Source organism: Populus nigra, chromosome 12, assembly GCF_951802175.1.
Source record: "Populus nigra chromosome 12, ddPopNigr1.1, whole genome shotgun sequence".
Classification (NCBI taxonomy): domain Eukaryota; kingdom Viridiplantae; phylum Streptophyta; class Magnoliopsida; order Malpighiales; family Salicaceae; genus Populus; species Populus nigra.
The window spans coordinates 2,112,077-2,126,644 of NC_084863.1; the positions used below are offsets into that span (position 1 = coordinate 2,112,077).

Below are 14,568 nucleotides of genomic sequence, written 5' to 3' on the forward strand. Positions count from 1 at the left end.
TTTTATGAAGAAATAGATATCATTGCGCGCGTCTGTAGTACAAGACATAGATGAAATACATGCAAACAAAGATAAAAATAGAAGAATTTCCTGCAGAAAAAGGGCTGGAGAATAGGATAGAAGCCCCATAACAGAGGGTAGATCCCTACATTAAAGGATTCGATAATAGGATAGGAAACCCGAGCTATTACAAGAGCATGAAACATAAGATGGAAACATTTGTTGAAGCTAATCATCGTCCAAATGGTCCAGGCGGTCCAGGCGGGCCAAATGGACCACCCCCAAAGCAGTCTCGTATTAGCCAGCAACAGCACAGGCAGCTCAAGCTGCCAAGCACACAGCAATCAAATATTAGAGAACAGCAAAACAAGGTTTAATTCTCAAGATAATGCTAAATAAGTTTTCTGCATAAAACTATTAGGATGCTACAATACTGTTTTAACATGATGCTACAGGGAGAGGGGGGAAAGAAGAATTTAAAACCAGCCGTTTAGGGCTTAAAACAGTATAGAATTTCTTGGAGAAAAAAAAAAGAAATATGAGTGCTAGAAATGGGATATTTTTGGCAGGGTTTTTTAAACAAAAGGAGAACGATTAACTGCTAAATTCTGGGGAGGTTCAAGGAAAAAATGGTGAAAATCAGCTTAACAGCTTGTAAATCTTGCAATTTCAGTTTCGCAGTTAATTATGACAGAAACAAAGTCTTATAGCATACCAAGAACCTATGATGTCACAGAAGCCACCGAAAAAACCAGGTCCTCCGCCACCGAAAAAACCAGGTCCTCCAAATCCCGGACCCCATCCTCCTCCGGGTCCTCCTCCGGGTCCCGGACCCCATCCTCCTGGTCCTCCTGGTCCCGGACCCCATCCTCCTCCGGGTCCCGGACCCCATCCTCCTCCACCTCCGGGTCCTCCTCCGCCTCCGGGTCCTCCTGGTCCCATTGCTTCCTCCTAGCTCTCTAACAAAATCTAGCTGCTAACACCACGATGATCCTATCACCACCGCTGAAGATTATACCAGACAAGGTTTGCAAGAAACTCGAATGCCCTGCTACTTGGCTAACTACAAAGACATTGGTAAAGCTGTTAAAGAGGATTGGATTTTGTACTTATAGGAATATGTATACTTTGCTTAGGCTGGAAGCATCTGTCTACCATTTCACACTTTTCACAAATGCTACCCTTCAACCTGATATTTGGATCAAATTTTCACGGTTGACCTGACATTCTAAGCTACCATTCAAGGCTAACTAATATCTTCAGTCAAAAAGTCCAATTTGATTTGATCATAAGAGAGAGGTGGCAGTCTTTGGTTGCTCCATGTCACTACAAGGCCAAGCCAAATCCCCAAAAAATCCTCCGAAACCATGTCAAAACCAATTCATTACATTAGTGCAATGGCAGTGGCAGCGGCAGCGGCGGCAAGCACCACCACCTGTACCGGGATCAAGTTCAGCTTGGTAACTAAAAAACAAAAGGTTCAGCTTCGTGGATGTAGATCTACTTGCATGGGCTGCCGACAAGAACTTAATTATCCGTTGATCCCACAACATCAAGCTGTGTGGCCATAAATATAAAAGCGCCAAATAGCTATACGCCTGCAATTTTATTTTTTATTTTTTTAAAAAAAGGAGATTGTGAACGGTAACTGAACTTAAAGATCATAGATTTGCTCAAGAACGCAAAATCAAATACAGGTGAGCAGACTGGTTTTTTTTGTTTGTTCATCTTCCGAGGAAGACGAAAATACATCTAAAAGTCAGGAGACTAATAAGAATACATTTTCCAACTTATTAACATAAAAATTCAAGTCCCTTACTAACATTTTTCTCCCCTCAATTCTCTTCTTATCAATATCATAGAGAAACACCCTGTGGTTGATAGATCGATGAAAACATAAAGATTTTTTCTTTTTTCTTTTTTAGTCTTTTGACATGAAGGATGAAATTAACGTTAGATCAAACGTTGCCAGTGTTTCATGCCAGCTCAATTGCTACAGATGTGCTCTAACAACACAACTTTCAACAATATACAGATCTAGTTAGAATAATCGCAATGGTATTCACTTTTGATCTAAAAGTAGCATGTTAACAATTGTGTAATTTAGGCGATCATTTCTTGTGGGTTTTGGCTTTTGGATGAATGACTTTCATTTATGGATGTTTTCTCCGGCTTTTGGATGAATGACTTTTATTTATGGATGTTTTCTCCGGCTTTTGGATGAATGACTTTTATTGTTGGGTTGTTTAGGCTGGCTGAACTATTCCAGAAGTCCATTTCATTATTTTTTTACTTCTGTTTTTTCCTTGGTTCTTTTTTTTTTTGTTTCGAATTCCCACTATATCATTAAACAGTTTATTGTTGGATTAATTCTGTCGGTGTAAAGCATGATATCCGATGGTAAAATTATTACCAACGGTTTCATTGATGGAATCCGTCCGTTGGGATTCTAATCGTTGATAATTTTTTATTCCGTCGTTAATTCTGTTGGAAATAAAAAAACCAACCATCGATGGTCTTACAGACGGCGACACACGGTAAAAAAAAATCCCACAAGAATATTACCGACGAAATATATCCGTCTGTATTTTCAACGATAATCACCGACGGACTACCCGTTGGTGATGGTGGCATGACAGTAAATATTTCAGAACTCTATCAAATATCAGTTTTAATGCAATTTTTTTGATACAGTACCGACGGTGATGGATCCAGTTTTTTTGCCATTACCTAAATAGCTAATTTTTAATGCAATTCTTGATTACTAAAAACAAAAGATTATGAAGAAATAGATATCATTGCACGTCTGTAGTACAAGACATGGATGAAATACATGCAAACAAAGATAAAAACAGAAGAAATTCCTGTAGAAAAAGGGCTGGAGAATAGGATAGAAGCCCCATAACAGAGGGTAGATCCCTATACTAAAGGATTCGAGCATGGGATAGGAAACCCTAAAAGAAGAACGTGAAACATGAGATGGAAACATTTGTTGCAGCTAATCATCGTCCAGGTGGTCCACGTGGACCCCCAAAGCAGTCTCGTATTAGCCAGCAACAGCACAGGCAGCTCAAGCTGCCAAGCACACAGCAATCAAATATTAGAGAACAGCAAAACAAGGTTTAATTCTCAAGATAATGCTAAATAAGTTTTCTGCATAAAACTATTAGGATACTACAATACTGTTTTACCATGATGCTACAGGGAGGGGGGAAAGAAGAATTTAAAAACCAGCCGTTTAGGGCTTAAAACAGTCTAGAATTTCTTGGAAAAAAAAAAAGAAAAACGAGTGCTAGAAATGGGATATTTTTGGCAGGGTTTTTTAAACGAAAGGAGAACGATTAACTGCTAAATTCTGGAGAGGTTTAAGGAAAAAATGGTGAAAAGCAACAAAAAAAAAATCAGCTTAACAGCTTGTAAATCTTGCAATTTCAGTCACGAAGTTAATTATGACAGAAACAAAGTTTTATAGCATACCAAGAACCTATGATGTCACAGAAGCCACCGAAAAAACCAGGTCCTCCTGGTCCCGGACCCCATCCTCCTCCACCTCCGGGTCCTCCTCCACCTCCAGGTCCTCCTCGTCCTCCTCCACCTCCTCCACCTCCGGGTCCTCCTCGTCCTCCTCCACCTCCTCCACCTCCGGGTCCTCCTGGTCCCATTGCTTCCTCCTAGCTCTCTAACAAAATCTAGCTGCTAACACCACGATGATCCTATCACCACCGCTGAAGATTATACTAGACAAGGTTTGCAAGAAACTCGAATGCCCTGCTACTTGGCTAACTACACAGACATTGGTATAGCTCTTAAAGAGGATTAGATTTTATACTCTAGGAATAGGGATACTTTGCTTAGGCTGGAAGCATCTGGCCTACCATTTCACTCTTTTCACCCGATATTTGAATCAAACATTTTTCGCGGTTGACCTAACTTTCAAAGCTACCATTCAAGGCTAATTAATACCTTCAGTCAAAGAGTCCAATTTGATTTGATCATGTATGCACATAAGAGAGAGGCGGCAGTCTTCGGTTGCTTCATGTCAGTTCCCGAATGCCCCTAGCATCGACCTGAGTTCCAGCTAGAAACATGCGACTTGGCACAGTAATGTCTTTAATCCTAATATGTTTCTACGAGGCCAAGCCGAAACCCCCCAAAAAGTCCTCCGAAACCATGTCAAAACCAATTCATTTCATTAGTGCAATGGCAGTGGCAGCAAGCACCATCAACCATATCAGGATCAAATCCAGCTTAGTAGATGTAGATCTACTTGCAAGGGCTGCCTGCTAGAACTTTCCGTTGATCCCACAACCTCAAGGGGCCATAAATATAAAAGCACCAAATAGCCCAATGCTTGGCAATTTTGTTAAAATGAAAAAGAAAAAAAGAGGAGATTGTGAACGGCATCTGAATTTAAAGATATCATTGTTTTGCTCAAGAAAGCAAAAATACAGGTGAGCAAAGTGTGGTTTTTTTGTTTTTTCATCGGAATATATCTATAAGTTTTCTCCTTGAGACAATTTTCCATAGCAAGAAAAACACAGAAGAAACCTCGTCCCTCCATATGATTTTAGGGCACCTCCATCAGTTCGTGGAGATATGCCATGGAATGTCAAACTCTTCAAATTTCTATTCAGCTTCTGGAGGTGCCCCGATATTTATGGAATAGGCCAAAATAAAAGCTGCCTTCCAGTCTTGTACCCTAGTATATGTTAAAAAGGTCTCGCTTCTTTGTTCCTGTCAAACTTCTGGCTGTAGACTGTACATCAACTCTGCAACAAGCATTAGAATCCTCACAAAATGGCTGCCAATCCTATAGTATCCCCCTCATCAATTCTGGTTTCTGGAGCATTTACCGAGCTGCGAGGCCTCACTGAAAATATGGAGAAAATAGACCAGTAAGCAAATATATTTTGACCATGTACATCAATAGCTGAATCTACAGTGACAACAAAATGCACCAAGCATGCAAATTATAATTGTTGCTCAAAGCTCGAGCTGGAGATGAGAAATTGTTTCCATGAATGCAAATTCCTCAAGATAAACACAACAGATTAACATGGGAGGCAATGATCTCGTGCCAGGAGTGAAAGAAGAATTTAGAATCCAAAAATTGTCAGAGCTCACTTGTAACATTTGTGATAATGTTTACACTCTTCTGAGCAGCTAGCGCTTTTAGCATGTTTCCAGTAGCTAATAAAAGCAAGCTCTTCATATGTTGCTTTTGTTCCTTAGGGCTAGCTGTCTTGGTCAAAGCTTCTTCAAAGGCAACCAAATCCTGGGGTTTAATACAAGGGAGAGAAAGCAGAACCTGAGGAGACAAGGAAGTGCATCGTTCAGTTAAAAATGTTCAGCAGATAGTAGGATAAAACTAGTGAGTATTTTAACCCTAAATAACATGGGGCATGAAAACTTGCCTGCCTTGGAGCTGGATCTCTATCACAGAGATGCATGAATATTTCTCGACAGAAACCAACTAGATCAGCACTGATAAATGCATTTGACTCGAGCGCCAAACCTTTGATAATTGCAGAGAACAGATCTTTAGAAACAAACTCTCTGAGTTGAACATTATTAGCTGAGATTGCTAGAAGAATCACACTAGCACAAAAGGACAAAACTTTTGATACTGCTTCACCATCTGTCCATGTGAAAGCTTCTAAACAAATCTGTAATGCTGGAACAGCCAAGCCATTGTGCTTCAAAAGAAAACTGTAAAAGAATTAAATTCTCGGGTATAAGCAGGGCCTGGGGAAAGAAAATAAAAATACAATGAAGAGCATTTCAAAAAATCAACAGAAAAAGGCTATTATTATGCTCACATACCCAACCATAGAGTTTGATGCAAATGCGTCCAATTCCTTCAAAGAAGATGCATCCACACGGATAGCATGGCCAGATTGTTCTAAAGTAGGAAGCCCTGTATTTAGTCCGGGCGAAGCTATTGTAGAGAGAAGAACGCACATCTCACGAGTTAGGTCTCGAAGCAGTTTCTCTTCCATTACTTCTGCTTTCAAGTCTGCCTCAGCAAGGATGCCAAGGACATCTGGGACCTTTGCTTTACCCTCATGCAGGAGACTGGACCAAGAAAAGGTAAGAGCTTGCTGTACATGGATAAATAATGGATGCAAGAGCTTTTCCAGCCAGACCTCCCACATTTCCATGGGACAATGTTTAACCAAAGGTATCAAAGCTGAATGGACAAGCTGCCTTGTATGTCTGAACTCCATTGACTGTATGTTTTCCAGTAGTGCCACACCAACAGAATGAACATCCAAACATTTAAAAAATGGATCACCAATGGTCATCGATAGGCCCAATACATTGTATCTGGAAACATGGAAGATGTATTAGCAACAGACCTGTCGGGAAAGAATCACATGAACAAGAAAAATAGATACCATGTAGTCTACCATTTACTTGTGCAAAAATAACTCGTCATTTCTCACTGAATGCATGAACTTAGCATATCATATTAAAAATATGTTTAGTCATTTTCGTGTATAATTGGTATTATCATAGTGGTTGCATGGCCTAATGAGCATCATGTGCATGCAACACACATGCATGCAAGCAGAGAGGAGCAAGACATTATCCAGGTTTCAAAAGGATAACCAAACATAACAAGTCATTAAATATTAACAGATTATTAATTCTACATTAGGCATTCTACCCTCAGAGGTTTTCACACATTAAGAGCTTCTGACTAGGCAATTACATATGTTTAGAGATAGAAACTAAATAAATAGCACTCTTCTGCAATGAATTGATAGGAAATAAAAATAAGAAATTTCATCTAATTTATACTCCCTGACATGCACAAAGGATATTCAGATGTCATTCATCATGAAAAGTACAAATAACACTGATAAAGGAATAATTGAAGGCTGAACTTGAGTACCTTGACTTTACTAACCATATGAGCCCCAAGGAAAAAGAAATGCAGAAAATAACTGATATATATTCACCATAAAATTCGGTTGCAAAGTCAGAAACAACCTCCAAAGCACTTGTACTTACCCACTATCTCTGATACCTTTCAACCAATTCCGTATATCAGCTTCATTTGTTTCGGTGTGTCCTTCCCTACTTGTATCAATATGAGATCCATCTATGAAGGTTAAGGAACCTTTGGACAATTTGGGGTTTCCTTCCCCAAGGAGACTATATCGTTCAGCATTGCCCATGGTCATGGCAGCTTTGATATCTCCAGGTAACATTTGAGATATGGATGGAGACCAAAGTGAGTGCACAGCACGAAGAAGCTGCAAGACAGCAAGAACATATTTTCAATACCAATTTCCCTTCAAAAACTATTCCTGGATAAAGAAAGAAAAAGTAACAACGTTGGTTCTTAATAGCAACAACATACTTTCAAGAGGGGTGGCAGCATCCAGGACAGATGAGAAGCCATTGGATGTATAGTACTTGCTGTTGAGATGCTTTGCAAATTCAGACTGCCTTTTCTGATTCCACTCCTCTTAAGTGCCTTCTCAAAGAATGTCACAGTGTGGAAAATTGACCACATGAATGCTGTCTCAGAGCACAAACGGATCAAACCTAGTGGCTCAGACAAATAATTATTTTGCCACTCTAGCTGTGTCCACTGTTGGCTCAAAGGTTCAAGCAACCAGGCCAAAACTTCTTGCTGTTGTTGAGTCCTGCATCCATTTAAGAAACTTTTTAACAATAAGCAAAACATCTTACTTCAAGTAGTTAAAAAACAACGGGGTCAGACCATTGTAAGCAAGGACTTACCCGGCAGCTGAAGCCATAACAAGAAATGCTTCACCTAGCAGATTATGTTCACCACGAAGCAGAGAGCCCTCTCTTTGCATATATGCCATGGTATCAGCTATTCCCTACAATAAAAACAGCATGATAAAATAAATACAAGAACCTGAATTCTCAGGCTCTTTCAATCTAGGCATGCATTTGGCCTCCAAAATTTGGTTGTGCTAGTGTTCTCTGGCACATTGATGACAGTCTTCTATGAAAATTTATCATAGAGAAGAAGAAAATCAATCCCTTACAAACTATCATTCAAATTGCAAAACAAGGGCCTCCACATAAGCTACAGTTTCGGCCAGAAATGCATGGATGAAGTTCTGTACTCTTTAATCTCTCTGGAATGAGTCCACAACTACACTTGTACGTGCATTAAAATTGAAGAAGGTAAAGGACATTAGATCTTTCTATAAGATATCTGAGTTAGAAGATAACCAGTAGTAGTGGATGCTGTAATTTTTCAACAGGTAGAAGAGATATATCAACAAGAAGAAAAAGGACAAAAATAGTTACTTTCATATGAGGTAGAACACTTTTGTCAGCAGATTTGGCTATTCGAATAAATGACGTACAAATCTGTAACCTTGCATGGCGTGCACTGCTTACTGAAGGATCCTGCCAAGTCAATAAAAGCAGCAGGTCAATTTGGCTCCCTTAAAAAATAATGACATTTAAGAATCAAGATTAGTGTTACAAGACAACCTTAACAGCTAATGGAATTGACATTAGAAGCTCAAATTGGCTCCCTTAAAAAGTAATGACATTTAAAAATCAAGATTAGCGTTACAAGACAACCTTAACAACAAATGGGATTGACATTAGAAGCTCGAATAATTTATTAATGACACCACCAACCGCATCTGGGAAATACTTCAAAAATGGACCCAGCGCGTCTAAATAGTGCCCTAGGATTTCCACAAGAGTTGGCTCCGTCCATTTCAAAGAAAGGAGTTGCTGAAGTAAATCTTCAAAAACTCTACACAACGCGAGGTGAACTTCCGAACTGACCGCCATATAGCCATTTGATCCATCAAAAACTGCATTGACAACATTTTCTAAAGCCACTTGCATGCTTTCCATCACAGCTAAGTCCTGATATTTCAAAAAGATGCACGTGTATCAAGAGAAACATCACTTTAGAGATTTTAGTACCAGCTATTAAGCATGAATGATAATCTGAAAAAAAAAGTCTCGCACCTGAACAGGTATTTGAGAATTTGGAATGCTCTTAATGATTGAAAGAATTCTTTCAGAGATTTTAGCACCAGCTATTAGGGGCTTAAAAGAAGCAACAAGTCTCATCAGCTCGGTCTGCATTAAGAGTTCATCCATCAGTTAAAAAAAACACAGAGAGAGATAAATAAAATGAAGGAGAATAGGAAAATGTAAAAGCAATAACAGGAGAACATATCATAATACTTAGGAGAGGGGGAGGGGGGAGTTCAACAATTTATTTACCGCTAGAAATTATGAAAGGTAAAAATTAATAACCCCAAAGAGAAGCTAAATGTAAGAATGGTTTTCACTAGAGTTCATATCTCTGTAAGTTTTACCAGCTTGGAACGATATTGGCCAAAGTCACCCTTGCCTTCAAAATCATCACTCCACAACTCCAATGTTCCAGGAGAAAAGGAATTCCCAGAGAAAACCTTTTCTTTCTTAAGCAAGCGCTGGAAAGAGATATCCAGAATTACAACACAAATATCATCATCCACAAGGCTTACAGTCCTCCTTTTTTCATCATCAACCTGTCCAGCACTAGAGCCTGCACTGTTAAAAGCAGACCCGTCTGCTGAATATGCAGTAACTTTCGGCTTTGACATTAAATCTCTCATTAGCACCTATAAACACAAATAAACAGTAAAGAGATTTAATAGTACCTATGTGCTAAGTAGACTTTGGAAACATATAACTTGCAAACTGCTTCAACCTACCAGCCAAAATAGCAGGGATTGATAATGAAGAGCTAGCTTAAAATGTTGAAAAAAGCCCAGCATCTGAAACAATATCAAAGAAATAGATTGCAAAATGATTCTAATAAACAAATTTATTTCATAGATGGAAATAAATTTTCTCATGCTAAGATGGAAGTGCTATTACCTGCTGTAAATAAAGAGAGAGTATAGTGTTGTCACCAGAAATGCATTGAAAGTTAAAAGAACCCAAAGACACCATGCTCTCGCATATATATTCTGCAAACTCAAATTCACTCTCATCCATGACTCCAGCACTTGAGCCAGTTTTGTACAAAATATCTCTTGAGACATTCATCATGATCTGAAAGATATTACGCATTGCAGAATCAAATTCAGAAGCAGAGGCATCGGCAGGTCTCTTCCTGCAAATCTCAATTCATAGTTCACAAATCTTGAGAATGTTCTTCATGAGGTAGAAACAGAAAGAAACTATAGAAGACATTAAGCAAACCATATGGGATACCTTTGTGAGACGAGTTTGAAAAATTCACAGGCATGAAGACGAAAGTCAGGAGAAGAGAGCATGACACCACAGCTGGGCAGAAAGAACGGGGATCAGGAAGTGAGAAATGAATCCTACAAATGATTTCAATGCAGCCTCCAAGTAGACATACCCATAAATTATGCCATATTTGGCTAGATCCTGCAAAGGCGCCCACTCAGCATAAGCGTTGACAGCATTCAAAGTCGCTGTTACTGTTGCTGCATGCTGTTTTGCGATGTCCAGTTGCTGCCTCCCTACTTCGCTCAATGCAGCTCCAAAATGTCTCTCAAGTAACTATGTAAAAAATTAAAGGCACATAAATAACACAGAAAGTAAAAAAGGGTAAAAATATGTGTATTTAAGGTCTGAGGCATACGGTGTATAGTAGTGGCAGCATTTCAGGCAATGACTGAGTAAGCCCTCGCAACAATAACCTACGCCGATCACCTGAAAATACATACAGAACCAAGAAAAGAGAGTTAAGCAGCAGCAAGAGAATACCAGAAAGTTCGACCTTGAGGTGTAACATATTCAAAGGCCAGAACAAAATTTAAATGTGTAACATGGAAGAAAATCCATCAACCTAGGGAACGACCCATAAGAAATCATAGTTTATAGGTTCTAAATGTTAATAAACACAATAAAGATCCTTTGAGGCTCTAAAGAATGCAGAGAATGCATGCAAGGGAAGTTCGGAACAAACCTTCTAAATCTTCATTGTGAACTGTAATATCTTCAGGAAGCCACCTCAGTGTCATCGAAACCAACTCAGCCTAGTAGGAACAAGAAAGTAAGAGAACCACACAATGCTCGCTTCAATATGGAATATAAAAGGCAAAACAATGGCTGCAAGCACATAAAAAATAAAATGTACTTGTATGGGGCCCTGACTAGATAGGGAAACCAGAGATGGAAGCAGTTCTTTCCACAGTTCTAAGCCTTCTCTTCTGACAATCTGTAGAAGAGAAAAATAATAAGTAACAAAAACCAAGAGAACTTAAAATCCAGGAGCAATGTCATTAACGACCTCGGCAACAAGGGCAGCTGTCTGACTTTTCAGCACCCATTCTTCACAGGAATTTGCAATTTCAGCCATCAACTCAACAGCAGCATTCGCAAAGTTCCTGCGTTCTGTTGGGCTCAATTCCTCCCATCGCAACCTTACCAAATGCTGTAAAATCCATAAACCATTTGATTATCATCAAACTAAACACTAGTAGCAGATGAATCAATAAAGTAGAGCTTGAAGACCCCTTGAGGCACAGTTGAGCTACATAAAAAAATTCAATTCATGCAGTCTACTGGTAATCAGAATGCCCATAAGAATTTTTTATCTTATGTGGTTCAGAAGGATGTAAAACTTTTGCAACTCTCTGAGGACCTGATGTGCATTTACTCGAGAAAAAAAAAATTTGACGAGGAAATACAAATGAAATGTAAACCCTGCATTGTGCAACCTATACAAAGTGAGCCATGAATTTATTAGTGCTTCATTGTCTTTCCCCGTAAGCATCCCAAGCCTGAGGCTAACATACTAATAACTTATTAAGCAATTGCTATATTAGTTGCTTCCACATACAAAAAAGGAAAAATTTCAGAAGCTCAAGATATCCACATCATTGTGAAATTCACTAAAAGTATTCTGGTGGCCAACTCAATCACTTCACGAAATTTTTATTGCCTCAAAGAACGTTTCCTTAAAGCAGTAAACAGAATCTATCCACTTACACCACATCAACATTGTTTATGTAGAGACAAAAGTGTCAGTTCCCTAAAAATCTGACTCATTGAAAAGTTGGACGGGCTTGTTTCTGTGCATTTGAGGGAACTAAGACTGTCCTTTCATGACATGGAGATGGTTCTCACTAAAGATTCTTTTCAAAATCAAGCAAGGGGAGCATTCGAATCCCCCCCATTTAAAACATGAAATCCGTCCCTGATCAAAGGACCACGTCAACACATAGGATTAAAACATCTCTGCCATGAAGGAAAGAGAAATGGTTTATGATTTTAAACCTGCAGCATTTTGAAAGCATGCAACCGAATTTCTGAAGACCACTCCTTTTTGACAAGAACGAATGATGAGCTGGCCAAAATTCGTACATCTCCTGCCTTGATCTGCAGATATCAAAGAGCACATAAATGACCTCACGTAGGCATGGCACTATATACGAGGAGATGCAATCTATCCCCTGCTAATAGTAGTAAAAGCAGGTTCCTGAACAATTTTGATTAAAACTTGCAAGATTTTATCTCCTTTTAAGATATTCAGAGGTTAAATCCCAAAACATTACATACTCATAGGCCAATCAGTGATAGTGTGATACCCTTCAGCAGAAAACTCAAGACTCGATCAAAATACGAAAAACTCTCATGAGAAATTCAAAATCAAGCACCCCATCAAACCCAACCAACAAGAATTTTTTATTTAATTCCCACTAATTTCAATAACACAGAAGCTACAAAAAAAAAACTCTAACAACCCATCATCAACTAACTAACCCTTAAATAAAAAAACCTGAAACTCAACCAAATATGCTAACAATTACCAAAAAAACTGGACACTTTACCACTTTTAACCACTGAAAATCCCTACAAAAATTCAAAAGTTCGGATTTTTATTAACAACAATAAGAAAGAGAGGGGTGTCTGTGTGTTTACGGATTCAAGGAAAGACACAGCAGCTTTGCGAGCATCAGGAGTAGAGTTCCAGTCAAGAGCAGCAGCAATTGCTCGAGCCACATTGTTTGCTATGTGGTTATTGCTATTACTCTCTTCCATTGAATAATTCACAACAGAGTTCGAAAGGGCCTTCTCGTTTTATCAAGTTTTGTTGAATCCTAGAGAGAGGAGTACAAAAAAAGATTCAAAGGGTTTCTTTGCTGCTAAGAGCACAAGGTGTTCGATGACTCTTGTCTGTATCAGATAGAGAGAGAAAAGTGGGGGGTGTTTTTTTTTTTGTTTTTCAGTGGAGAACTTATGTAGGGGGTTTATTGAAGTCCTCTTGTTCTTTGAGGTTCATAACCTTCTCTTAAGGTTAAGTGGTTTTATCAACAAAAAAAAAAAAAAAACTTTATTTTTTTTATGGTTTTTAAATTATAGTAAATACTAAGTACTATTTGTTCTTTTTCATGAATAACTTGATGAGGAAGCTTTTTCTTTTCTTTGAGAACACGTCAAATTTTTATTTTTTTTTAATATTAGTTGAAATTGACTTTATTCTTGTAGGGAATTTCATGTTAGATTTTACAATTTGCTTGTGAAATTCACATTTGGCAATGAATTAAATTGAATTCGTTTTTATTCAAGAACAATTATTATAGTTGGAAGGTTTGGCTTGCCAATGAACAGGTGATCTTGTATCTTCTTAAATTCAACTAAGAAGCCATCGGATTGTCGAATAAAGATAGTCTTTAAGATTGTATTGTTTTTTAAAATATTTTTTATTTAAAAATATATTAAAATAATATTTTTTTAATTTATTTTCATTATCAACACATTAAAATAATTTAAAACAAAAATATCAAAAATTTTAAATGTAAAAACAAACACAATCAAAATATGTTTCTTGGAGACGGATCCAATCATGCAACCTAAATTATAAAATGTTTATTGTAATTTGCAAGAAAATACGATAAGATGAAGATTATAACTTTGTTTAACAGTTTAGAAATATATTAAAATAATTTTTTATATTTTTTAAATATTTTTTAAATCAGCACATCAAAACGATATGAAAACATAAAAAAATTAGCAAAAAAAATTAAAAATTTAAAAAAACACAGTTTACACCACGTTCCCTGATAAGCTTGAAGTCTTCTCAGGAATTTTTAAGGTTTATAACCTTTTTTTTTAGCATTAGTAGTGGGCATGGTGTAACCATGACTTGAAGCTGTAGGTTGACATGGATGACTCGTAATCTAAAATTTGATCTAGCCTCAGTTGATCTAGTTAATATTTTAGTGATTTAATTGATAAGATTATACTTGATCAAGTAAATACCACTGAATTTTTTTTTAATAAAATAATGAAACAATATTACTTTAATAAAAATAATTAATGTAGGTTAACTCTAGTTCAGTTATTGAATTAGGTTTGACAACTATGATGATTCATAGCTTCTTTTCATTGTTTTGACTTTTATCGGTTATGGTATTTTCAACACATGTTTAGCATTGTGGTTGAACCGATGTTTTGTTATTTTTTGAAAAAATAATTTGTTTTAAAATAATATTTTTTGGTGTTTTTATATCGTTTTAATGTGGTGATATAAAAAAATTAAAAATAAAAAAATATTATTTTTATATATTTTTAAATAAAAAA

At 37.5% G+C, this 14,568-nt stretch overlaps 1 protein-coding gene and 1 long non-coding RNA gene across 4 annotated transcripts; both read right to left on the reverse strand.

The window, feature by feature from the left end:
- On the reverse strand, positions 1-1,176 carry LOC133669279 (uncharacterized). Of its 2 annotated transcripts, XR_009833863.1 has the most exons (3): positions 903-1,176; positions 716-848; positions 1-326 (listed from the first exon to the last, which is right to left on the reverse strand). It is a non-coding gene; the product is annotated as an uncharacterized LOC133669279 (long non-coding RNA). The 2 variants fall into 2 exon arrangements; XR_009833864.1 differs by lacking the exon at positions 903-1,176 and having other exon boundaries at positions 716-896.
- A 1,602-nt stretch (positions 1,177-2,778) lies between these two features.
- Positions 2,779-13,240, reverse strand: LOC133669720 (protein HASTY 1). Of its 2 annotated transcripts, XM_062089954.1 has the most exons (23): positions 12,907-13,238; positions 12,262-12,363; positions 11,273-11,416; positions 11,120-11,200; positions 10,949-11,018; positions 10,622-10,692; positions 10,376-10,539; positions 10,225-10,296; positions 9,886-10,123; positions 9,720-9,782; positions 9,339-9,626; positions 8,983-9,096; positions 8,581-8,877; positions 8,299-8,400; positions 7,756-7,859; positions 7,370-7,658; positions 7,018-7,262; positions 5,824-6,327; positions 5,415-5,709; positions 5,125-5,308; positions 3,632-4,870; positions 3,478-3,559; positions 2,779-3,075 (listed from the first exon to the last, which is right to left on the reverse strand). In XM_062089954.1, exons 1-21 carry the CDS (start codon positions 13,024-13,026, stop codon positions 4,791-4,793), a joined length of 3,627 nt encoding a protein of 1,208 aa, XP_061945938.1. In that variant the 5' UTR covers positions 13,027-13,238; the 3' UTR covers positions 2,779-3,075; positions 3,478-3,559; positions 3,632-4,790. The 2 variants fall into 2 exon arrangements, with proteins under 2 accessions (XP_061945938.1, XP_061945940.1); XM_062089956.1 differs by lacking the exons at positions 2,779-3,075; positions 3,478-3,559; positions 3,632-4,870; positions 5,125-5,308 and having other exon boundaries at positions 5,620-5,745; positions 12,907-13,240.
- Positions 13,241-14,568: the final 1,328 nt, after the last annotated feature.